Source organism: Condylura cristata, unplaced genomic scaffold (assembly GCF_000260355.1).
Source record: "Condylura cristata isolate star-nosed mole 26May11 unplaced genomic scaffold, ConCri1.0 scaffold00001, whole genome shotgun sequence".
In the NCBI taxonomy this organism is placed as follows: domain Eukaryota; kingdom Metazoa; phylum Chordata; class Mammalia; order Eulipotyphla; family Talpidae; genus Condylura; species Condylura cristata.
The window spans coordinates 2,038,958-2,062,145 of NW_004567102.1; the positions used below are offsets into that span (position 1 = coordinate 2,038,958).

Below are 23,188 nucleotides of genomic sequence, written 5' to 3' on the forward strand. Positions count from 1 at the left end.
CCCTCCCTGGTGGCACAAGGGGTTAAAGCGCAGCACCATGAAGCTACAGGCAGCCACTGCAGCACCAATTTGATCCCCCGCCAGGAAGCTGACCCACGGAGCTGACCCACATGGCGGGCAGACCTCTCCTGAATCACCCACTGCTCCCCTCAGCAATGTATTTCAGTCCATCTGCCTGTTCTGCTCCCTACTCTGTCTCTGGTGAATCCTCTCACCACCCCCACCTCAGCCCTATACCCCAATTCCTATATGCATAAATAAATAAATCTTCAAAAAAAAAAAAAGAAAAGAAAAGCATCGAGAAAACACCCACAGGAACATCATGGCCACACAAAGGCAAGCTCTGGTGATCTGCCGGAATGCGATCACCAAGAATGCCGTGGGGTCACCACCAGGAGCTGTGGGCCCATGAAAACAGTGGGGAGAAGAGCAGAGTAGGCAGCAGGTGCCCTGTCCAGTCCTGGGAAGGGCCTAGGAGCAGTGGCTGCCCCGGGGAAGGCAGGGGCTGGGTGGGTCCCTGGTACGTAAATAGCCATGGGGATGTAGTATGTGGGCAAACAATAACACAGTCATAGACAGAACGGGAATGTCAAGCCTGGGCCCCCAGCACCCCCAGGCCACTGGATAAACAGATCACTCCGAAGAGAGAAGCCTCTCAGGTATCCCCACACACACACACAATGCTTGAGAGAGAAGTCAGACTCTGGGCTGGGAGAGCCCCCACAGGCTGAGAGCTGAGAGGAGGGGGACCCTGTCCAGCTGACCAGCCAGGCCAGGGCATGGGGGGGGGGGCACAGGTGGGGGCCACTTTCCCCTGTTGGGTTTGTTGTACTTTCCTAATAGATTTTGTGTCTATGTCACTGGGATACTTCAGACCATCTTAGAAAACCACTTAAGCAATTTAAAATAATCAAAGTACTTATAAGGCACTTAACATTTCCTCACACTTCAGGCTTCCCATAAGCCCCCTTCCAGCCGTGGCCTGAGGCCTCGCAGTCAGAAGCCACCACCTCAGGAGGCCTTCGGGAGGCGGAGGCAGGGAGCCGCTGCCGGCTCACTCCCGGGCCTCGGACTCCCCCCTAGCTGGGGTTCCCTCAGCCTAACTGTGTCCTGACCCTAATGCCCAGGCTAGCTGCCCAACGAGCTTTCCCCGACACCCCAGGCTGGCTAAGGGGTGTGCTCCCAGGGTACCTCACTGTCATGAAATCACAGCCTGGTGGGCTCCGGGGCCTGGGGTCCGTGGCCCACACTCTTTCTAAAGCATGGCACTGGCACAGCACCTGCACAAAACGGCCCGTGATGTCGGTTGCGTAGAACAATGAACCCCAGCCTGACTTCGCGGGAGCAGAGAGGAGGCACGACTCTCCCCTTGAATAACGAGCCCAGCCAGGCAGCAGAACCTGGACATGCCAGGCCTCAAAAGCACGGCGCTGCACCTGCGGACGGAGCCCTCACCATTACTGCCATTCCCATTTTCTAGATGGGGTCCCCGGGTTCAGGGAGGTCTGGCAACTCACCCCAAGTCACGCGGCAAAGGAAGTGGCAGAGCCGCAAGAGGCATCTCCAGATATAGGTCCACGAAGCCCCAGGAAGCCTGATGAAGCAGGACTCCGCCCCTGAGGGTCCTGCCTCGCAGGGCTGTCTTCGGTCCAGGCGTGGGGCTGCCTGCTTGAGACAGCGTGAGCGTGGGGGTTTGGGGGGGGGGCAGTGCCCCTACACAGAGGGGAGAAGTTCAGGAAGCTTAGGAAGCTCAGTCCCCCCCGTGTCTGCAGTTCCCTTCTGGAGGGGACCTGCGAGACTCTCCCAAGTGTGGCACTGACGAGGTGGTCATGCAACAGCCTTGGCAGACCCATCCAGGGGAACTTGCCTGGATGACCACAGAGAATGAACTGAGAACACAGGTGCCGTCGTGGCGGAGAGTTACACAGCGAAGAAAAGGGCGCACTGGGGGGCGTGCCCCCCGTGGCGCTCAGCAAGAGCAGGACGCTGCAGGATGCACAAGACGATCCCGCTTTCTCATGCTGGAAACGCGCGAAACAGAACGGCCTGAGCTATGGAGGTGCATATGTTTAAGTGCATAGGAATAAACAGAATTACAAACAGCTCACACGGGGCGGGGCAGTGGTTGCTCTGAGGAGAAAGTGAAGGATCTGGACGAGGAGGCTCCTACCGGGGCCCCTGCCATATTTGCAAAGCTTGCCTTCTCACGAGGAAAACACATTGGGATGCTTTTAGGGCAAACTATCGATACTGGGCACAGCCAGGTGGTGGGCTCATTGATTACATTAGTCTCTATAATTTCCCGTATGTTCGAAACAGTCGTAAGTAAATAGGACGCCGTGTGAGAGAGAGAACCCCCCCCCACCAGACCCACACTGAAGATGCCACTCGTCGTCCATGAAATAAAAGGCTCACCTGTGAAAGCTGTGTACCCCACTTCCCACCGCACCCCACTCTCCCCTCAGAACAGAGGTGATCCTGGAAGCCACACCCCTGGTGACCCTGCGTGAGAGCCAGCCCTCACACGCCTCCCCTGGGGGTGTCCCACCTGGAATGCATGGCTAGGGCTGCCCTCTTTGGGACCACACAGCATTCCCTGACATCTTCCAGAAGCCGGGTCTGGAAGGGGGTGACACTGTGCACTGGTGGGGGGCAAGGGAAGCTACACTGAACACAAGCCCCATCCCCAGCCGCCAACCTGATAAGGCTAATGCTGCCCATCCTCCTGCCCCTAACACACCCCAGCGGAGGCAGGATGAGGTCAGAGCTGACTCCGTTCCACAGCCGTGACAAGAGACACCGGAGGACCTTGGAGGGGGCCGGGAGCTGGGGAAGGAGGGCATCAGACCAAGGGGCTTGCCCCTGCGCCTCTCCCCACCGATGTGCGACCATGGAGGCCCCAGAACTCAGAAGAGAGGCCTGGACCTGCATCTCATCTCCTCACTCGGCCCCTGGCCCTGGAGCAAGTGGCAAGCGTAAAGGTCAATTGGAATATAAAGCAGAATTTGCCTTCTTTTCATTTCCAGCATGTCTGGGTCATAAAAATGCTAGTTTAATAAATTGGGAAAAATCTGAAAAGGAGACAGCTCATTCAGGGCTGGGCAAGGGAGGAGTGAGCTTAACCCTTCAGAGCAGATGGGCCCCACCCCTGCCACAGGCACCGCCCCCCACTCGGTTCCACCCCGGGTTCCCAAGCCGGCAGCCTTCCCCACTTGTCTGACTGTCTGTCTATCTCTGGGTCGGGCGCTGGGGGGCTAGCGGGTGTGACCATCAACAGTCCAGCCCAATCCTGCCTCGGCGTGCTCATGGACTTCCAGGAGACCCACCAATGTCACCAGGGAGACACCACGCCCCAGGATCATGTCAGCCCCCGGAGGATCAGGAAAGATGGGTTTTGAACCAGGACTTGGAGTCTGAGTGCACCCAGGGAACCCTCAAGCCTCCCTCCGGGGCACCTCCAAGAAGTCTTTCCAGAGGCCCCCAGCGGTCTCTCCCTCCCTCCTGCAGTTGCACAATGAGCCAGTCTGCTACGCTGAACCAGAGCTGAACTCGGACCTCCTGCCCCTTCAAGCCTCTTATGTTCAGCAACACAGCAAGCCCAGGGCACCTAGGGCAGGTGGGCTTGAGAGGGCGGGGTGGGAGGGCCTCCCTGGAGAAGGTGGGAGGACTGGAATGCAGAGGACTTGAAGGATCTGGGGCGGTGGCCAGGCTGGCCACCCAGCAGGGGCCCAAATATGGACCCAGCCCCTGCTGTCTCATCACCTGCCTGCCCGGGGGGGGGGGGGGGGTTCCAGGACACCCCCAGCTGACTAGATGACTCCCCAGAGACCTGGCATGGAGTAGTGAGGGGACCACAGCACCCCACTCCCCAGGACTGCTGCTTCCTGAAGCCATGTTTCCCCTTCCTGAAGCCTCCTCGCCCCTCTCTAGCCTTGGGTCTGACCGTGGGTCTGAAGACCCCCACCCCAAGCCCCTACCGCAGAGGGATACCTGGAGCTTGGGGAAAAGAGAGGCTGCAGCCAATGGCTAAAAGGCTGTGAGGGCCGTGCCGCAGGGGAGCGGCCCCAGACAGGCACCCTCCGTGAGACCCATTCGGACATGCCCCTCCGTCCCCACCCCTCAGCACCACACAAACACTCTGTTCTGGTAAACCAGTGTCCCCTACACACCCACTGAAGGCGGATCAGGTACTACCATCACACCTACTTTCCAGAACAGTCACCTGAGGCTCAGGGAGGCCACACCGTGGACAGAGTGGGCAAGGTCCCAAACACAAGACTATTTGATGGCCCAGACAGGAGAACAGCACGGTGAAAAGGGTAGATGCAGCATCAAAGAGCCGAGGCTTATATCTGGCTGCACCACTTAGAGCTGTGACCTAGAGCAAGTTACTTAGCTTCTCTGTGCCTCGGTTTTTCACCCATAAAGTGGGGGGTTACTATACACCTATGGGGGTAGAAGTGTTCTGCAGGGGGGGCGCCCTGAAGGTTCGCACAGACTCTGGCAGAGGTTAAGTACATACACAAACACGCTGTGAATGCTGACTGTCCCCCCCAGTCACCTCTATGGGGGTTGGCCCTCATTCACCCCCAACATTTATTAAGCAAGTCCTGCAGACAAATCTCTAATAATATCCTCAGTGGCACACAGGGAGACCCTTTATCAGGGAACAAGGCTTTAGGTGAAAGAATTCCCTAAGTCAGCAAGGAGCCAGAGGTGGGCAGAGGAGGAAACGCATCCAGGTGCCCTGTGGGCACTTGGCCTGGTCCAGTAAGGTGGGCCCAGCTCCCGGCAGACCACAGCTACCCTGCTGTTGCCAGGCTTTGCTGGGGAGGGGGAGCTGTAGACACCCATTCCCATTTCCCCCTCCCTCTCCAAGTCCATTTGACATAGTGGTTCACTGTGGGCCTGGCCTCCACTGGGGACCCCAAGGTACAGCTTGTATTCCAGCAGGGCTCAGATGATGGGCTCCTGCTCACCCACTCAATTCCCAGGTCATAGCCCGAGGCAGTCCTAGATGATATGTAAACTAATGGGAGTGGCTGTAGCCTCATAAAACTTTATGAACGTTGAAATCTGAATTCCATATAACTTTCCTGTCATAACATATTGTTATTCTTTTGATTTTTTTTTTCAACCATTCAAAACAGTGAGACCATTATTAGCTCATCGGCCGTAGGAAAACAGAAACAGGCCAGGAATGACCGAGTGGCTATAGTTTGCCATTCCCTGGTCTAGAAAAAGAAGCTAAGAGCAAACAGGGAAATAAATATGCACAGGACTGCAACTTGTGATGAGTGGCATGAAGAAAAGAGAGGGAACAAGACAGGATGATCTGACAGGGAGCTTTTTTGGGAGACAGTTCATTAAAGCTGACGGTGGAAAACATAGGACCCAGCCTTAAAGAAGAAGAAAAGACAGAAGACAGAAGGCATAGCAGGTGCAAAAGCCCTGTGGTGGGAAAACAGCATGATGTCATCCAGGAAGATGAAACAGGTGGAGTCCATCCAGGGAACACAGAGATGAAGTCAGGATCGCCGGGTTGCCCTGGACCTCCCAGACATACAAGGAATGTGGGAGTTTTTGTCTTAGTTTAAGAGCAAAAAAAAGTTTAAGTGGGGATGGGGTGTAAAGATGGGGGGTAGAGGTGGAAGGCTTGAAAGGAGTAACAGATTGTATTTGCTTTTAAAAAGATTGCCGAGGTGGCCCTCCCTGGTGGCGCAGCGGGTTAAAGCACAGCACTGAGAAACTAAAGCCACTTCCGCATGAGTTCGATCCCCGCCTGCCCCGGAGGTGACCACATGGCGCGGCAGACCTCTCCTGACCCGCCCGCTGCTCCCCTCAGCAGTGTACTCCTTCGCTCTGCCTGTTCTGCTCCCCACTCTGTCTCTGGTGAAGCCTCTCGCCGCCCCTCAGCCTCTGGCCTGTACCCCAGTTCTGTATGCACAAATAAATAAACCTTTAAAAAAAAAAAAAAGATTGCCGAGGGCCTCCCTGGGGGTGCAAGGGGTTACGTCTCCACTGCACCACGAGTTTGATTCCCAGCCAGGAGCTGACCCATAAGGTGCAGCAGACCTCTTCTGTCCCTCCCGCTGCTCCCCTCAGCAGTGAATCTCACTAGATCTATCTATACAGCTCCCCACTCTCTGGTGAATCCTCTCACCTCTCTCCCCCAGACCTGTGGCCTATACCCCAGTTCTCGTATGCAAAAATAAACCTTTGAAAAGAAAAGAAAGCAAGGCCACTGAGCAAAGTCTCGTTGGAAGCAAGGAGGGGAGAGAGGTTGCCGCCTAGACCCGGCCGTGCTGGGAGGAGGTGAGTTGGAGTAGTCATCTCCAGGCGAAGGTGGGGCCTGCAGGGCCTCCTGACAGTGGAAAGAGAATGGTGGGAAACGCCCCCTGTTTTTTGGCCTGGATGCCACGTTGTCTTCCAGGGAGACAGGCAGGCTGTGGGAGGGTAAGCGAACTCTCTCTGAAATGCAATGAAAATGTCTTAAAGACACAAATGCCACATCCCCGGCAGATCACCTGATGTTAGCTGAGCCACAGAGTTGCCCCAGGAGTCCTGGGCAAGGGGCTGAGGGGCAGCCAGGCCAGGCACCAGGCAAGCAGCTTTGTCTAGAAGCAGTCACCTACGGTGGCCGGACCCAGAGTGTGCACGGAGAGCTAATGTGGCTCACCGGCCTCTCTGGCCCAGCCTCGCCTGCGAAGATGGGGCACCTGTCCAGTCCCCTGCTGGCTGGCTTCCCAGCCATCATCTTTTCCTGCCTGTCCTTCCTGCCCCCCTCCACGCCACCCTATTCCTCTTCCCATGCCCCACTGTTGTGACAGCAAGAAAGATCTCAGGACCGAAAGTTAAGTTGGCTGCTCAGTCTCCACACCCTGCGGGAAGGCGCGAGGGGCCCAGCAGATGGTGGGGCCTCTCCGGGATCAGCCTCAAAGGTCACCGTCTGTCGCTGCCCACCCGCCCCGGCCTCTTCCGCATCGACGAAATCTCTCGTGCTGACTTGAGGTCCAGCTACAACACAAGCTGTGCTGTGGCATTTCCTGCAGGCTGACTATGTGCCAAGCACGAGGCTGGGTCTTTTCTGGACCTTCACTCTTACGTCCCATTCCTGGTCTAGGAGACCATGAGCACCCACATTTTACAAATAAGAGAAGTGAGGCACCAACAGACAAAACAACAGGCAAAGAAGATCTGGCTCCTCGTCCAAATGCTTGCCAACCACGCTGTGCTGCCTCCTTGCCCTTGAGCCTCGGTTTTTTTCAACATAAAATGTTAATAAGGGACTCGATGCAATGATTTCTGGATCCATCTGAGCTCTGATCGTATTTGAAAACTGCTTCCTTCGGGGCACTTGGCATGTTTTTCCTCCACAGAACAATGGAGAAAAACTGCTTTCAGGGAAAGAGCTCGCTGACTCGTTCATACTGTACTGTGAATGACTGATAGGGTAGATGGAGGTTCTCTTTGCAATCTGACTGGCTCCAGGACCTGAGCTGTGCCCACTACACAGCACTGTACAGACCCCATCCAGTGGGTTTAGATCTCCTCCAAAAAGGCATTCTTGATATGATCGATATTCCCTAGAACCAAAATAAAGACACAGGAAGGGGTGGGTACAGGAGAGTAAGGGAATAGAGCTGTAAGACCTGTGACTTCACAAAGTCAGGGTTTCTGATCCCCAGTGAACCACTGCCCAACCCGATTTATTTAGATAGGCCATCTAGAAGGAGCAGATTTGGGCACTGGGGGGGGCGGACTTCCAGCCCTGGCCAATCACTTAATCAGTTAGCTCCTCTAGAGGATCGAGAGTTGGTCTCTTCCAGCTGTGACAGCTGTGGGTTGTGCTCACACCCTGGCCATACCCACACCCTATTAGTATTCTCCAGGCAAGAAATCACCCCTATTGCCCCCAAACCCAGAGTTGCTCTCTGAGCTGTAGACAGGAAATCCACCTTTGGAGAAAAGAGAGCTGTAACCACAGCCTCTGGTTTAAGTTCCCAGCAGGCCCAGCTAACAGTCCTGGTGGGGAGCAGAGCGGAGCTGGGCCCGCAGTACTGCCCTTTGAAACAGACACCTGACATGGCAGCCCCCCACCCCTGCCAGCCCCCCCCCCTTGGTGCCTGCCCCTCACTCACCCTCTCCTGCCCCTGCCCGGGGCTCCTGCTCCTGAACTCCCTCCCCAAAGGTCAACCTTCTTGACTCAGTAAATGGCTTTTAAGCTTCTCACCCAGCTTCTCATTTCTCTCAGTTTAATTATTGAGGAGTTTTCATGTCGCCAGCCTGGAACATTAACACTGTTAAAGGGAACCCAGGGAATGCAGACCACAGCCATCTGTCTCCCTCTGGCTCTCTCCCCACTCCCCCTACTTTATTCCCCCCTTTCCTTTCCCAACTTGCCCCCCAACCCCCTGCCCCCTATTCTTTCTCTCCTCCCCAGTGTTTTACCTCTGGGTCCTGGTTGGTTCTCTGTGCAAATGGGGGACTCCAGAGGCCCTGCCCCAACCCACTCATCTCTGTAATCTGAGGAGACACACACAAATGAAGGTTACCTCCAAGTGCGACCAGATGGTGGAGGAAAAGGAACACCTGTGAGCCCCTAGGCTGGAGAGATTCTCTGGCCCCAGGACCCCTCACCCCACCCAAGATCTGTCCTGTCCGAGGAGAGATTAGCACAAATGTCACAGCCCACTTCCTGGGGGGCGGGGGGGGGGAAGGCAGGTGTTACTGGGTGGCTCATCCCAAATATGGGTATTTCTGAAACATATTTAAGGCCTGATGCTGGCAGCAACCATTCTTGGAACCTTTGCCATGTGTCAAGTGGCAGGTCTTTGCTTCTTCGATCCACCCCCCCCATGTTCCTTTAAAATGGGCATGGGGGGGCCCTCCCTGGTGGTGCAGCGGGTTGGAGGGCAGCGCTACAAACCTTAGAGTGCAGCGCTATGAAGCTAGAAGCTGGCCGCATCTGCTTCAGCATGAGTTCGATCCCCAGCCAGGGAGGTGACCCACATGGTGCGGCATGGTGACCCTCCTGTCTCGCCTGTTGCTCCCCTCAGCAGTGTACTTCATCCATCTGCTCCCCAACTCTGTCTCTGGTGAGTTATCTCACCACCCCTGCACCTCTGGCCTGTACCCCAGTTTTTATGCATCTATAATTTTTTATTACAATTAATTTATTAAAAATAAGTAAATAAATAAAACAGGCATGGCTTGCCTCTGGTTGCTGGTGGGAATGGACCCTCACTGCCATGTAGTTCCAAGGGCTTAATCATGCTGTTTTACCTTCTTCCTATGTCCGACCCAGACAGGCAGACAAGCAATCCAGGGCTTGTCCCCTGTTCCTCCTGCAGGATGATGGCCCAGGTCATCTAAGATAGGTGAAATGATGATTCTGCAGGTACAATCCAAACAGTCAAGTCTTATGCCCCTCCTCCCTTCAAAATGGGGAGTGCACTGACTGACCTGGTTGCCCATTCCCATGTGGTCCCACCAATGATGGGCATCAGCCACCCAGCCCCCTGTTCCAAGACTGTGCACTGGAAGGGCAGCTTCCCTCAAGTCTCCAGTTTCCTCTTCAGCTTGCATTCTTCAAAATGCATCCATTTGTTTTACCATTAAAAATGTGCATTCATCCAGATCACTTAGTAAAACCAACCCTAGGGTAAGAAGGCCCAGAGGCCAGGCCCACCTGGCACAGCAGACAACATGGGCCCTCACAGTTGCAAAGTGCCAACCTCATCCCAAAATGTGACCCACAACTCCAGCCTCCTTTATTTCACACACACCCCCTCCACATTCATCCCCCCTGCTGCCCCAAGTCCTGTGCATCATGGGATTGAAAACAATCGTGTAGAAAGCGCCAGCCTCTGAGTTTCCCACCCAGCTTTCGGTCAAACAGCCCCTCGCAATCCATGGTCTAACTCTCTAACTCGGGAGACTGAGTATGTGGAAGCCAGCTCCAGAGGCCAAGCTGTGACATGAGTGGCTTCCAAAGTCTCCTACTCTCCTATTCTCTCTCTCTCTCCCGCAACACACACACAAATCCCACATGCACGCATGCACATGCACATACATAAACATACAGTGCCACGAGGCAGGCCCCAGAGAGGAGAGAGGAGCGGGCACATAATTATTGGTAAAACGCTTGTAATGTTTTTCTCTCTACCCAGTAGCTTTCAGTTGTTTTAGCAGCTTAGCGCAGCACTTGGCTCCAATTGAATTGCAAATCAGCAGCTCTTGCCCCAGGAAGAGAGGATGGGAGGCGGCAGGGAAGGGGGCAGGGAGGGATTCCAGGAGGAAAAGCAGAAAGGTGTGCGAGGAGGAAGGGCAGAGGAAAGAAGCGAGGGAAGCTGGTTCAGGCCAGAGGGCACCAGAAACCAGGGCTGCCTGCTCCTTCCAGGCCTTTTTCCTTCCATCCTCATCTGCACGGCCTCAGCAGCCCAACGCTTTTTACCAAAAAAATCAGGACATATTTTTCTGACCATAATCTTGGAGTGAAGCAGGAGGGCCATGCAAGGCTTTCTAACTACCCAGAAGAAACACAAATCGATCTCGGGAATTGGCATTATTTAAAAACAGTATTAGACTCTTGTCTCTTCGACAACACCCAGTCTTTTAATCTACCTTTTTACCTATCTGTATTTCTTTCTACCTGTCTGTCTTCTTATACATCTGTCTGCCTATTTTCTCTCCTCCCCTCCTGTCATTCACTACTCTTCCTTTCCATGCTTGGTTCAGAAACCCCCTATGGAAGAAACAGAGTTGATCAAGATTTGCTTCCGGGGCAAGTGCTGTTTCAGCACCACGGTCAGCACCACAAAGCTGGACCTTCTCAGACCTTTCATTCTGCGGGGCCTAAGCTCTAACCACAGCTCTCCCTCAATTTTCAGACACTGCTCCCAGGACAAAACCTTCTCCTCCAGAGTCAGGATAAGAAGAGGAGAAAGGAGCTGGCCAGGCCTGGCACCCTGGGGGTAAGGGCGAGGGCTACGGGTAGAACACCCGTGGGACCAACCAGCCAGGTACTGACCTTGAAGAGGCGAAGGATGTTGGCCACCATGATGGAGACAGAGCTCCCCGAAGCACCAATGACACCCACCACGCGTTCAGGTTTGGTGATGATGGGCGGGCCGCCACTGCCACAGCGGACCTCCGTGCCGTCCTTCTCGATGAGCGCCTGCACAAAGGTCAGCGACTGCTCAAGGGCGTGGGTATCCCTGGAGCAGGTGTCCAGAATGCGGGCGCCCAGCGTGATATTGGGCAGCAGGTCCGGGTCATTGTTGATGCGATCCAGAGCAAAGAGCATGGCCTCCAGCCGGTGGATGCCCTTTTCCTTCTTAAGTTCTCCACAGGCCTTGCCCTCCGAGCCCCGGCCGTGCACCGGGAACAAGCCTCCCAGCGTGATGTCCCCATCTATGCGGATGGAATTCATGTGGGGGTGACCCTTGGGCTTCCCGAGGGAGGAAGGCACCCATGGGCCATAAAGGCTGAGCAGCAGGCAGAGGGGCAGCCGGGCCCACCAGCAGCCCCAGCCTCTCTTCCCAGGCATCTCGGAAATCCCTAGAGACCCATGAAAGGCAGGCCTCCCCTAGCCTTGGCAGGTCCCTGGCCCCACAGCCTGGGCAGGCATGGGCAGACGAGCCCCCAAGAGGCTCTCCAGGGCAGCTTCAGCAGCAAGGCAGCTGGCGGAGGCCAACAGGGCGCACCACGCTGGGGCTCCTCGTCGCTCAGACAGCGCTCAGCTGCCAGCACGGCCCATGTCCGCAGACAGCAAGCAGTGGCTGGAGTGAAATGAAGCTCTGGTCTCAGTCCCCCAGTCCTGCAGTTCTGTTCTTGGGAGACGATGGTGAAAAGGGAGTATTCCTAGCGTGGCATATCTTGGCATCAAAGAGAAAATGGTTCCAATGCTCTCCGCTTACCAACCTTGCAAGAGAGAGAAAGAGAGAGAGAATCAAACAGAAGCCCAAAGAAGACATTAGTCATTCTGATCTCTCATCAGGAACCTGAGAAAGAGAAGCTGGAGGTTATCACCAAAGGCTCACAAACCTCCCGAACTTGGTTTCCTCCCAGCTGCTGCTCAACTTTGGTTCAAATGGGAGAGCTTACGGTAGAAATTAGGTCACGTTTGAAGACTGCTCAAGGCGTGGACCCACTGCCATCAGAACCCCGGGCCTGAGAGAGCATGCTCCCCAGGGCACAGCCTGACCACTAGCCAGGGAGGAAGAGGGACCTTCCTCAACCCTGGCCCACAGGAGTAGCAAGAAACTAGTCCCACCAGGCCCAACCCCATGTTAGAGATGAAGAAACGGAGGCCAAAGCAGAACATTCTGCCGCAGAACCCCAACTCCAACCTGGCTTCCCAGCTCTGGTCCTGAGACACTGACTTTTGGGAGACTCAGGGGTGAGGAATGTGAACAAGGTCCCCTGGGGAAGATATCAGGCTCATTCTGGAGACAAAGGAGAAGCTGGGGCTGCCAGACACTGGGAACACTCTACCTGAGTCAGGGAGTATGGGTGGCACCCGGCTGCTGCCCCCGGGCAGAGGGTAACCCAGGGCTCCAGAACTAGGAGTCAGCTTCCTCTCGTTGCTTGGCCTCCCTCCACCCCTCTCCCCCTCCCGTCTCTGTCCTAATCTCTCAATTTCTCGATTGCTCCTCTCTTCCCCACTTCCTCCCTCTGAGAGCTGGGCTCAGGTTACGGCCTAAGCTACTGCACATTATTATGATCATCGTCATTATTATTGTTGTTGTGATTAAATATTTATCTGCAAGGTTAGAGGAGAGAACACCAGCTCTTCCTCATTCTCACTGCTAATTTGGGCTAATTTCCCATGGGGTTTCTTCCCTCACCCCAGCCTCCCTGCTCAAAGCCAACAACCTCCCTCTCCTCAATTTAGGAGGCGACAGGAAGGACTGAAAGCTGAGTCAGGGCTTGACTGGGGGGCTGACTGAAGGGGTCCTGAGGCCCCCCCGCCCCCAGGGTTTGACAAAGAAGGCCAACAAGGCCATTTGTGCCTCAGTTTCCCTACAGTTGGAAGAGGGCTTTGTGCTCGGGTTGGGAGGTTTCCCTGGCGACGTGGCCCCTCTCCCAAGGCCAAGCAATAGTCTCAGCGCCCCCTCACCCCTCCTGTAATCCCCCCACCCCAGAGGCCTTACTGGTCCAGTTCTGAGAAAAGGGACAGGGAGAAGAAGAGTCCGGCCTCAGAGTCCAGCCTCAGCGTCTCTGTCAAGGGCCCTCTGGAGCCTCACCTCACATCTCATCCCCTCATCAAAACGCTCCCTCTTTCATTAGTTCCTCAGAGGCTAAGAACACACCATTAATTCCTTTTGGCCCCATTCTGCAGGTGACCCTACAGGCACACAGCAAGTCAGGATGGGTGAGTGCTCCTAGCAGCACCTGCCTCAGGAGACAGCCCTGGGGCAGGAGGCACCCAGTTCCCGAGGCCTGGCTCTGGAGCAGGCTGGGGAGCTGTTCAGACCCGCTACACCTGCAGGAACTGTCACCGTGGGGGGCGGGTGGGGGCTACTCTGGCTGACGCCGGCACCAGCAGCTCAGGAGAGAGAAGCTGGAGGAGACCAGCCCCGCCGTCCTGCCACACCCTTCTGGAGGTGCAACGTACACCCCAGTTTCAAAATCCATCAAATGGACGGTCTCTCCCCAGGGGCATTTTCAGTCGTCACCATGTGAGGGAGTCACCTGCTAGCCTGTTCCCAACAGGGTCAGAGACGCCCGTGGGGGCAGCCCGCCCAAGGAAACACTGTCTTGGCCGAGTGCCGAATGCCAACAGGACCCTGTGGAGGGGCAGCACATGGGGCTGCCCAAGTGCCCGGCCCCAGCTCCTCCCGCCGCCTCCGCGCCTGCGACCCAGGCGTCTTCCAGCCGTGCCTCACAGCTGAGGAGGCTGAGGCACCACACCTCATGCAGTGGTGCGGAGCCCAGGGCACGCCACGCACTGGCCGGGCCGAGCGCTCAGGCCCTACCCCGTCCTGACATCCGAAGGCTCAGGCTTGGTTTTCCTGAATTTCGATAGAGGGATTCTTGGCATGGTGACAGGCCATGTGCCGAGGCTGCAGCAGGGCAGACGCAGGCCCGGGGACCAAAGCACAGCAGCTTCTGACAGCAGGGCTCCACATCTTTCCTGCTCAGGCTTCTAGATCTTTCCAGAAGCTCAACACTGGCTTCTCCTGGAAGCCTAGACACCACTAATGGAGCAATGTGCACACACACACAAAGCACACAGAATACACATGCCACACACACACACACACACACCACACACACACACACAGAGAAAGGACAAAAGCCACATGAGGAGAAAGGTAAATACTTCCAGGATTAGAATCAAGACCCCAAGGAAGGGCCCTCCCTGGTGGCGCAACGGGTTAAAGCGCAGCATGATGAAGCTACCTGCAGCCACTGCAGCACGAGTTCGATCCCCAGCCAGGGAGCTGACCCACACGGCGTGGCAGACCTCTCCTGCCCCGCCCGCTGCTCCCCTCAGCAGTGTATTTCAGTACATCTGCCTGTTCTGCTCCCCGCTGCCTCTGGTGAGTCCTCTCATCCCCTCCCCTGCACCTCAGGCCTGTATCCCAGTTCTTATATGCATAAATAAGTAAATCTTTAAAAAAAAAAAAAAAAAAAGACCCCAAGGAAGTAGGCCAGCCCCAAACTGGTCAGTCAGCCCACAAGGTCCCCTCCACCAGGCCCGGCCCTACTACCCAAGGCCGATCCCACTCCAGCCCTCAGTCCCACCAAGCCTGTCTTTTCTGAGTTTCTCCAAAGAGCTGGGCAAACCACTGCCTCTTTTAAACTCCCCTCCTTCCTTTGATCATGTAACAAGAACAAGGGAAAAGTAAAAATACCCCTTCAGTGAAAGAGCTGAGGGTGGGGGGAGAGGGAGTTGGCGGAGTCAAGGCTGATCTCCAAGGGGCCACCTCCCCTCTGAAAGGGAGAGAGGAGCTGGAGAGGGGAGGAGGCTTGGAGCCCTCAGACTACCCCCTATTCCAAAACAGTCAGACATGCTCAAACCTGGGACAGCTGGAGATGGGCGGGGCGGGAGGGAAGGTGGGGCGGGCTGGGGGAGGCTGTAACAGGAGCAAAATCACCAGGGTGGCTATAGGCCCAAGGTGTTCTGCCCCCCACCAGGCCTCTTCCCCTGGCCCTTGCTCCTGGTCTCTCCCAGGTCCCTGGCTTCCCTTCCCTCTGCGGCCCACCTAGATTCTCAGGGTCCCTGGGAGGACAGAGCTGGGCAGCGAGGGAATGAGGAACAGAGGGAAGAAGACTGTGGTCATCTCCACAGCAATCTCATTGGCCAACAGGGCTTCCAGAGCATTCTCGGCAGTGAGCAGCCCCTGAGGCCAGGGGAGCCAGGGTGATGACTGCAGTGGACCCTGCCGCCCCCCACCTGAGGGCCTCTGACATCTGAGGACCTGCAGAGGAAGGAGAGCCTGCCTCCGTCCACATGCAAACAAGCCCAAGTTCGAACATAAATCCTTCCCTCTGCAACCAGGGCCTGAGCCAAAAGGAACCACAAACCACAAAACAACAACAGATCCAAAGAAAGATAGCCTGATTTCACTAAACTCCAAATTAATTTCTACTGAACTTTCTTTTTATTCTTGCAAGATTGAGGAAATAAAATGAAACCCAAACACCAGAACAAAGTGGTACCGGGAAGGGGGCTGGAGGGGGTGGGCAGTAGAGACCCTAAGGGGGTGTACTTAGCCCCCTGTGGCAGGGACCATCCCAGGGCTGTTTCCAGCCCTCAGCTCAAAGCTGAGGATCCAGGCTCCAGAGCTGCCCCCCCCCTTTTCCCTCCCTCACCACCCCTCCCCCACCCCTGCCTGGAACCAGGCACCCAGCCCCTTCCTCTCCCCACCATCCCTTCCCACCGTGGTCCCTACCCCCAGCTTTCCCAAGTTCCTTCACCTTTGCTTTTGCTAGGCCCAACCAGACCCAGGTGCCCAGAAAAGCTGGGGAACTGTGAATAGATGAGTGGAGTGTTTTGAATCTCCCGATCTGTTTAGCTGCCTCATCACCCACATCTCACATGCCTCCGGAAGTGGAACCAGAAGCTTCCCTTCCCCAAAGGGGGAAATGAGGGAGAACACCAGGCCTCTCCCCACCTGCCTATACCACCCCACCCACAGAAGCCAAGCCAGCTAGGCCAAGACACCCCCCACCCCCCACTGCAGGCCACCTCTACAGCCCGCTTCCTCTCATCCCTCTGCGGGCCCCCTCCACACTGACTGGGCAGAGGTGTGGTTTGCTGGACAGTCCAGGAATAGGGGCCGGTCATACAAAGCCTCGTTCCATCTCGGCCACACCAGATCCATCTCCACTGAGAAGTGGGCCAGTCCATGGGCGGTTATGTCATACTCGTCTCCCTGTCTCGGCATCCCAGCCTGGCCTGGCATCTGGCACCCATCGGGGTCTGTGTGAGTGAATGTATGATGCGACCTCAGTCAACGATTCCAACTCTTCCCAACTTCCCTCCCAGGGTAACCTATAGCCACATTAATAAGAAGAGCATCCCTGTTTCCAGACACTCATCCAACTCCATGACTGACCCCCATGCCCCTTCCCCTCACGCCCTCTGAGCTGTTCCAACTGATCAAGAACACTCCCAAGTTCAGAAGCCCCAGACCTTCACAAGCCGTCCCCTCCCTATTCCACCAAAACAAGAGCCTGGCTCAGAAGTGACTGGTTCTGTGCCAGGCATGTGGTGGGCACTAGAGAAATATGTTAGGAAGAGAAGAAGCGAGGGTGATGGGGAAGGGTGGGAGAATGCCTTACCTTGATTCCAATGGAAATTAGGAGAGAAAAACTTCAGATAGGTGATAGGTCACTGGTGCTTCCCCCACCCTATGGTTCCCTCCAGCCTCTTCCTTGGGAGACTGACCCTTCAAGAAGCAACTAGACCTCTCCTCCAGGAAGGCTGCCCTGATTGCTCCAGTCCACACTATCTCCATCCTCCACAATTATTACCATAAAGTGTGTGTGCGTATGTGTATTGTTGCTTTTGTTTGACACTGATGAGCCTGGGAGCCCATGAAGGGTTTTCTAGGGCCTATCACCCATTTCTAGCCTAAAATGCTCAGTAAGTGATCAAAGTTGGGTTCCAGAGAGCCCTCCCTGGTGGTGCAAGGGGTTAAAGTGCAGCACTGTGAAGCTATCCTTCACCAGGGCGCTGACCCACATGGCCCAGCAGACCTCTCCTGTCTCACCCTCTGCTCTCCTCAGCAGTGTATTTTGGTCAGTCAGCCTGTTCTGCTCCCCACTCTGTCTCTGGTGAATCCTCTCACCCCCTGCACCTCTGGCCTGTACCCCAGCCCTTATATGCATAAATAAATAAATTTGGGGGGGGGGAGTGAGGCCCCAGAGCCAGCACAGTAGCCACGCCCACTGAAGCAGAGCCCAGGGCAAGGCTCCAGCATTCCAGTTCCACAGAGGAGCACTCTGCTGAATTCTTACAGCCCTCTCGAGTGGTCAGGCATGGAACCCAAACCCTTCTGCCACAACCATTCAATAACTTGATGTGTCATTCAGATACATGCTGAGCACCTACTATGCCAGGCTCTGCTCAGAACGCTGGAGAAACCAGAAAAAGAACACACACAAAATGTGCAAAATGATGTAAAAATAAACTTTGTAATAAAAAAAAAAAAAAAGAAGAACACACACAAACCCCTGCCTGGTGGAGCCACTGTCCCAGTGGAGGAAGCACGGGAGCCAATCGTGCATCCACACACAGATCCGAGACACTTGGAGAAACCAAGAAGGGGCCGTGAAGAAAGATAAGGCAGGAAAGGAAAGCGGGAGCTTTCCTTGGACAGAGGTAATCCATGAAGGCTGCTCTGAGGAGGCGGCATTCGAGCACACGCTTAAAACAGTAAAGGTGTGAATCCTGGGTATCTGGAAGAAGAGCATCTCAGAGAGAGAAAACGTGCAAAAGCTGTGAGCATGTGCTTGGCAGTTTGCAAGGAACAGCGAGGAGGCCACTGTGACCAGAGAGCAGTGGGGAGGGGGAGAGGCAAGAAAGGTCAGTCAGAGAGGGTACTGAACACAGAAGCAAGGAGGACTTTGGGGGCCAAGGCATGCAGGGGGAAATCGGGGACCGCTGGGAGGTCTTCAAGCACAGACAGGCAGGGATTCATAACAAGACAAAGCTGACCTCTGGGGGCAGCCACCTGCTAAGGCCACACCAGCTCACATCAGCAGGAGGGCAACTCAAGAGCATCTCACTGGGCCTTGGTCCCACCAGCTCAGCCCAGAAAACACCCACTCCTGACCTTGCCCCCCCCCACCCCAAGTCAAGGGTCCAGCCACCAAGTTTGTGCTTTCCCAGCTCTCCTCCAATCTCCAGGTCTCCACTTCCATGTCGACCCCTGGGTCTCTCGCTCCCACACCCACATACCACAACCACCCCCAGTTTTCTGGCGCAAAACCCAAGTGGGCAGTGTCTTTGTTTGCAGATGCTGCTACTATGGGCTTTGCCACGAATGCCGCTTCTTCCTCTCACCTCCTTAAACTCACACTCACCTTCTTCCTGTCTCCCCCTCCTTAAACCAGAGCCTGCCCAGCACCCACACTACCTTGGAAAGCTGGGGCCCACTCGCCTAGAGGCTCGGCACTCAAGTCCTACTGTCCTGCACTACCGTGGACAGAGCACAACTGTGAGTGTGACTTCCATCCCTAGGCCACTGAGGCCAGGCACCGGCAAGGGCCAGTAACATCTGCGGCTCAGCCAGAAACAGAAGAATCCAGGTCAAGTCCCCTAATCTTTACATCTATATTCAAATCTAAAAATAACCCTGTAGCAATAACAGTATTTTGACCAGAAGCCCTGATCTCAACCAGAACACAAACCCAGGGGCTAATTTCTGTCACCCTCAGGGGCCGAGAGGTGGCCAGTGTGGGGGACTGGGCAGGACCCAGCCTCCTTGACCTGACGCAGGTGGCGCAGCCTGGGACAAACAGCTGGCCGAGCTGTCCTGGGGCTGTCCGCCACTGCAGCAAAGTCCACCAGAGCTTCCTCCAGAAGGAGAGCGGCTGAAGTAGACACATGGCCTGCTCGTCAGCGTGGCTGCCTGTCAGTGCGCATCAGCCCCAAGACAGCCTGGGCTGTCAGGACAGGCTGGCACTTCCCAATTACAGCAGATAATATCTACCTTAATTGAATGGGGTCCAGATAATGTCATTATGCACTGCGTTCCCCAATTTATTTAATATACATGTATACACACATATTTATGCCTCACTGCTGCCACGAGATTGCTAAACGGTGAGGTTAATAATAAAACATTTCCACGGGAGTCATCAGCTTTAATTTAAGGAGTGGTTTTTACTATCCTTGTGGCGCTCATTTTTCCAAGGAGCCAAGAGAAATACAGATGGGCTGGAAGAGTCTCCCTCAGGTCAGAGGGCTCGGAGGCAGGAAGGCAGGCTCCCGGTGAGCTGGCTGGACTCTGGTAGGCTTCCTCTTTCCTTTTTTTTTTTTTTTTTAAGATTTATTTATTTATTCATATAGAACTGGGGTACAGGCCAGAGATGCGGAGGGTGAGAAGATTCACCGGAGGCAGAGTGGGGAGCAGAACAGGCAGACTAACGAAGTACACTGCTGAGGGGAGCAGCGGGCGGGCCAGGAGAGGTCTGCCTTGCCATGTGGATCTCCTCCGCCATGTGGATCTCCTCCGGGGCAGGCGGGAATCGAACTCATGCAGAAGTGGCTTAAGCTTCTCAGTGCTGTGTTTTAACCCGCTGCGCCACCAGGGAGGGCCCGGCTTCCTCTTTTCTAAGCAAGTTCTTTTAAATGTCTTCCTTTCAAGAGCAGACCCAGGCAGGGCAGAGCAGAGGGGAACTGAGGCAGAAGCCCCCAGAGCCTACCTCCAGGACTAGAGGGAGGAGGCAAGCACCAAGCTTTGCCTCGGGGTGGGGGGCAGCCAGGAGACAGAGGAGAGGCAGAGGGAGGCCAGAAGGAGGCCAAAGACGTGCAGTGAGGAGAGAAATGGAGCTCCCCAGAGCTGCAGAAAAGGCAGTCTGCACTCTGCCAGGGCCAAAGGCAATGAAATCTCGATATTAATTTTTGATAGTCCCCTGCTAAATAGGGCAGGAGAGACAATAAAACAAGCCTTCCCTGCTCCTTCCAGGAACCCATACCTGGGTGGAACCATAAGAAAGCAGGTGTCCTCTGCTCCCCCACCCACGGAAGCCCCTCGGGCTCCCCCAGGTCAGCCAGCTCCTCAGCAGGCAGCTCTTCAGCGGAGCCCCGCAAGCGCAAGCGGGGCTGCAGCCCAGATGCCAGCTCCCCCATGAGTTCTCCAGGCAGCAAAGGCCTTTAGCACTCTGCAGAAGTGAGATAACCTTCCAGCCAGGAGCCGGCAGACCCGGCTACCAGGGCTGCCAGCAGGACCTGCCCAATTCAGAGTTGGGCTCCAGGCCTCAGAGCTGAGGACAGCAGGGGTAGGCAGGCATGTCTTGGGGTGGGTGGTAATTAGGGGTTGCGATTCCACACTTGTCTAGGAGAAAGGATGAGTCTACTGGCTGTAATTATAAAGCTCAGGAGACTGTGGGTCCTAGTCGCATCTTTTCCTACCAGTTGTCCCCCCTCCAGTGGGCAGGTGCAGGTGTGGCCAAGCATCCCAGACAGAGGCTGGAATGAGGATCCCTGGGGGGGGGGGGGGGCGGGGGTGCTGCAGAGCCTTTCTGCCCTGACCCTTCTGGCTGGCATACTGCTCACTCATTGGCTCGCTGGCCTGCTCGCTCACTCACTCGCCACTCTCTCACCTACCTCGGGCAGCCTGCCTGCTGCTGTGCCAGGCGCTCCCTCCCGGAGACGTCACGCCTCCAACAGAACGAAGCCGCCCAGACGCAGGCTGGGGGCGGAGGGCTGAGCAGCCCACGCTAGGCCACTGAGGCCGAGAAAGCAGCTCAACTCCTGACATGCTCCCACCTCCCACCCCTGCCGCCTCTGCCAGCTCAGGACCTGTTCTATCTACACCAAGTGATGTTTGCCAACCCCCCACCCCCACCCCCAAACACCTCACATCTCTCTCCGGAAAAGCCATCCTAGGTAGAGCATTCCTTTGGGTTAAGTGTTGCCATCTTACTGCCACCTTCCTCTCTGGCCACTCCCAAGTGCTCATATTCCTGGGAGGGATAGTGGCCAAGGCCTGGAGGGGCGGGGGGGGGGGTAGCTTTTGGGGTATTTTTGTCAGTTATATGAAAGTAGTAACAGATGGGGCAGGTTTATGGCTAAATGGACAAAAGTGGGGGTGGGGAGGTGAAACCTAATTCATAATTCACTTAATTCATAAGCAGGCAGGTATTCTCACCCCAGGGCGAGGCAGAGGCCCAGGGGCCCAGCCCCACAAACCCCACCCCAAGGACAGAACTCGAAGGGCAAAAGGGCCCTTCAGGAAGTGGTCCTTTGCCGGCCAGGAATCTGATTGCTACTATCCTCCATCGCCAGGTCCTCTTCAGGGCCCTCTCCACTAACCCCCAGGGCCTTCCCAGGAGGGGTATCCCCCACATAGGTAAGCACACCCAGGAGCCCCATCCCACCCCCCCCCCCACTCAGCTGTGGGAATTCTCTCTGCCATCTCAGGAAAGGTCCTGAGGAAAAGCTACTGCAGGTTCTCAGTTCTTCACAGAAGTTGCCTCCCCACTGGGCCCTGAGGCCTCTGAGGTGCCAGGCAGGCACACCAGGCCCCAAACCCCAGGTGGCTTCAAGGAGAGAGGCCGGGCAGGCCCAGGGCACACCCTGGGGAAAGTGGGAATTAGAGCGTTTTTTCACTTCTACCATGAGCTGGCTCCAGGATATGAGCTCCCCACGGCTGTGGGGCTGTGGGAGGGGCCTGGAGACCCTTAGAGACCTGGCCATCCTGCCTGCCCTGAGGCCCACTGTGGAGCAGGGGAGGGAATATGCTGGAGCCCCTCCCCACACACACACACACACACAATACTCCCTCTCCCGCAACACCAGGGTTTTCTGCCAAACTGACAGAGGAGCAGACAGACTAACCACCGCTCCAACAGACACGTGGCTTTGGGCACCCCACTAGGCAAGCCCAGTTCAGAGGAAAATCAGCTCCCTCCCACCTCAGGGGCAGGGGTAGTACTGCGAGGAGGGAAAGAAGCAAGGAGCTTCCTCCCAAAAGGACGGGGTGTCGAGGGCGGGGATGTCACTCGCGGCCTAGGAGCAGGGGGCGCTCGTAAGTTCGAGCCTCAAGACTCCCTGCCGCCGCCACCGCTGCCCCATTTCAGCACAAACAGCCTCAGACCACCCCGCGCGGGGGCGCCTCTCAGGGCCCGCCTCCACCTCCAGCCCCGCCCCCGCGCGGGGAGGGGGCGCCTCCAGTTCTCGGGCGTCGGGGAAGCCCGACCCCAGAGGGGACCCCCCCAACAAACGCGCACGCACGCGCGCGCGCGCACACACACACCACACACACACACAGTCCGTCTGCCCCCTTGATCTACGCGTACAGGGCACGGGCTCCTCAGGGCCCCTGAGAGGGCCGGTCCCACGCGTCCGGAGGTGTCCCACCCTGAAGTGCTGGGGTCTTGGGTAGACCCCCCGGCCCTGGGCGGGCGCCGTCCCAATCCTCTTCGCCACCCGCAAGCGCGAGCCGGGCTCGGGCCGGGGCAAAAGCGGCACTGGGGCAGGCACAGGCGCGGGACGCGGTGCCCGCGAGAGGAGCCGCGGCGCTGGCGGCTGGCGCTGCCCTCCCGCCCGGAGTCATGAGGCAGGGGTGCAAAGGGTGCCCCGCTCCCCGAGCCGGCCCTGCCTCTGCACTGGGGGGGTGGGGGGGGGCGCTAATGTCGCCGCCCCCACCTGGGAGCTAGCACGACCCACCATCCAGCGGCGCCTGCCATACCCCCACACCCGCACTTTCCCCCGGCCCGCCAAAGAGCTGCTGCCCCACTCCCTCGCTGGGGGCCATCGGGAAGCGGCCCCAGCCCCGAGGGACGCGCCTCCAGCCCCGGACCCGCTCCCCGCAGCCGCGCGGGCACCGTTCCGGGCCGCCCCAAGCGCGGGAGCGAGTGAGAGGCCACCTCCCTGAGCCCCAGTGTCCCCGCCGCAGCCCGCGCCCCCGAGGCCGGAGGGCACAGTCCCCTCTGCCCGTGCCCCGCGGGCCACAACTCACCGCGCAGCCCGCGCCCCCTCCCCCAGACCTGGGGTGTCTGC

General features: G+C 56.6%; 1 protein-coding gene across 2 annotated transcripts in view; it reads right to left on the minus strand.

Moving 5' to 3' along the window:
* Positions 1 to 16,817, minus strand: part of GRM4 (glutamate receptor, metabotropic 4) — a 101,633-nt gene extending 84,816 nt beyond the window's left edge. Inside the window, exons 1-2 of one of the 2 annotated variants that reach the window (XM_012722771.1) lie at positions 16,798 to 16,817; positions 11,033 to 11,925 (exon numbers count right to left, since the gene is read on the minus strand). In XM_012722771.1, coding sequence (XP_012578225.1) covers positions 11,033 to 11,551 — 519 coding nt within the window. In that variant the 5' untranslated portion in view covers positions 11,552 to 11,925; positions 16,798 to 16,817. Of the gene's footprint in view, positions 1 to 11,032; positions 11,926 to 12,498; positions 12,530 to 16,797 lie in introns of those variants that run through there. The other variant, XM_004673388.2, reaches the window with a different exon arrangement.
* Positions 16,818 to 23,188: the final 6,371 nt, after the last annotated feature.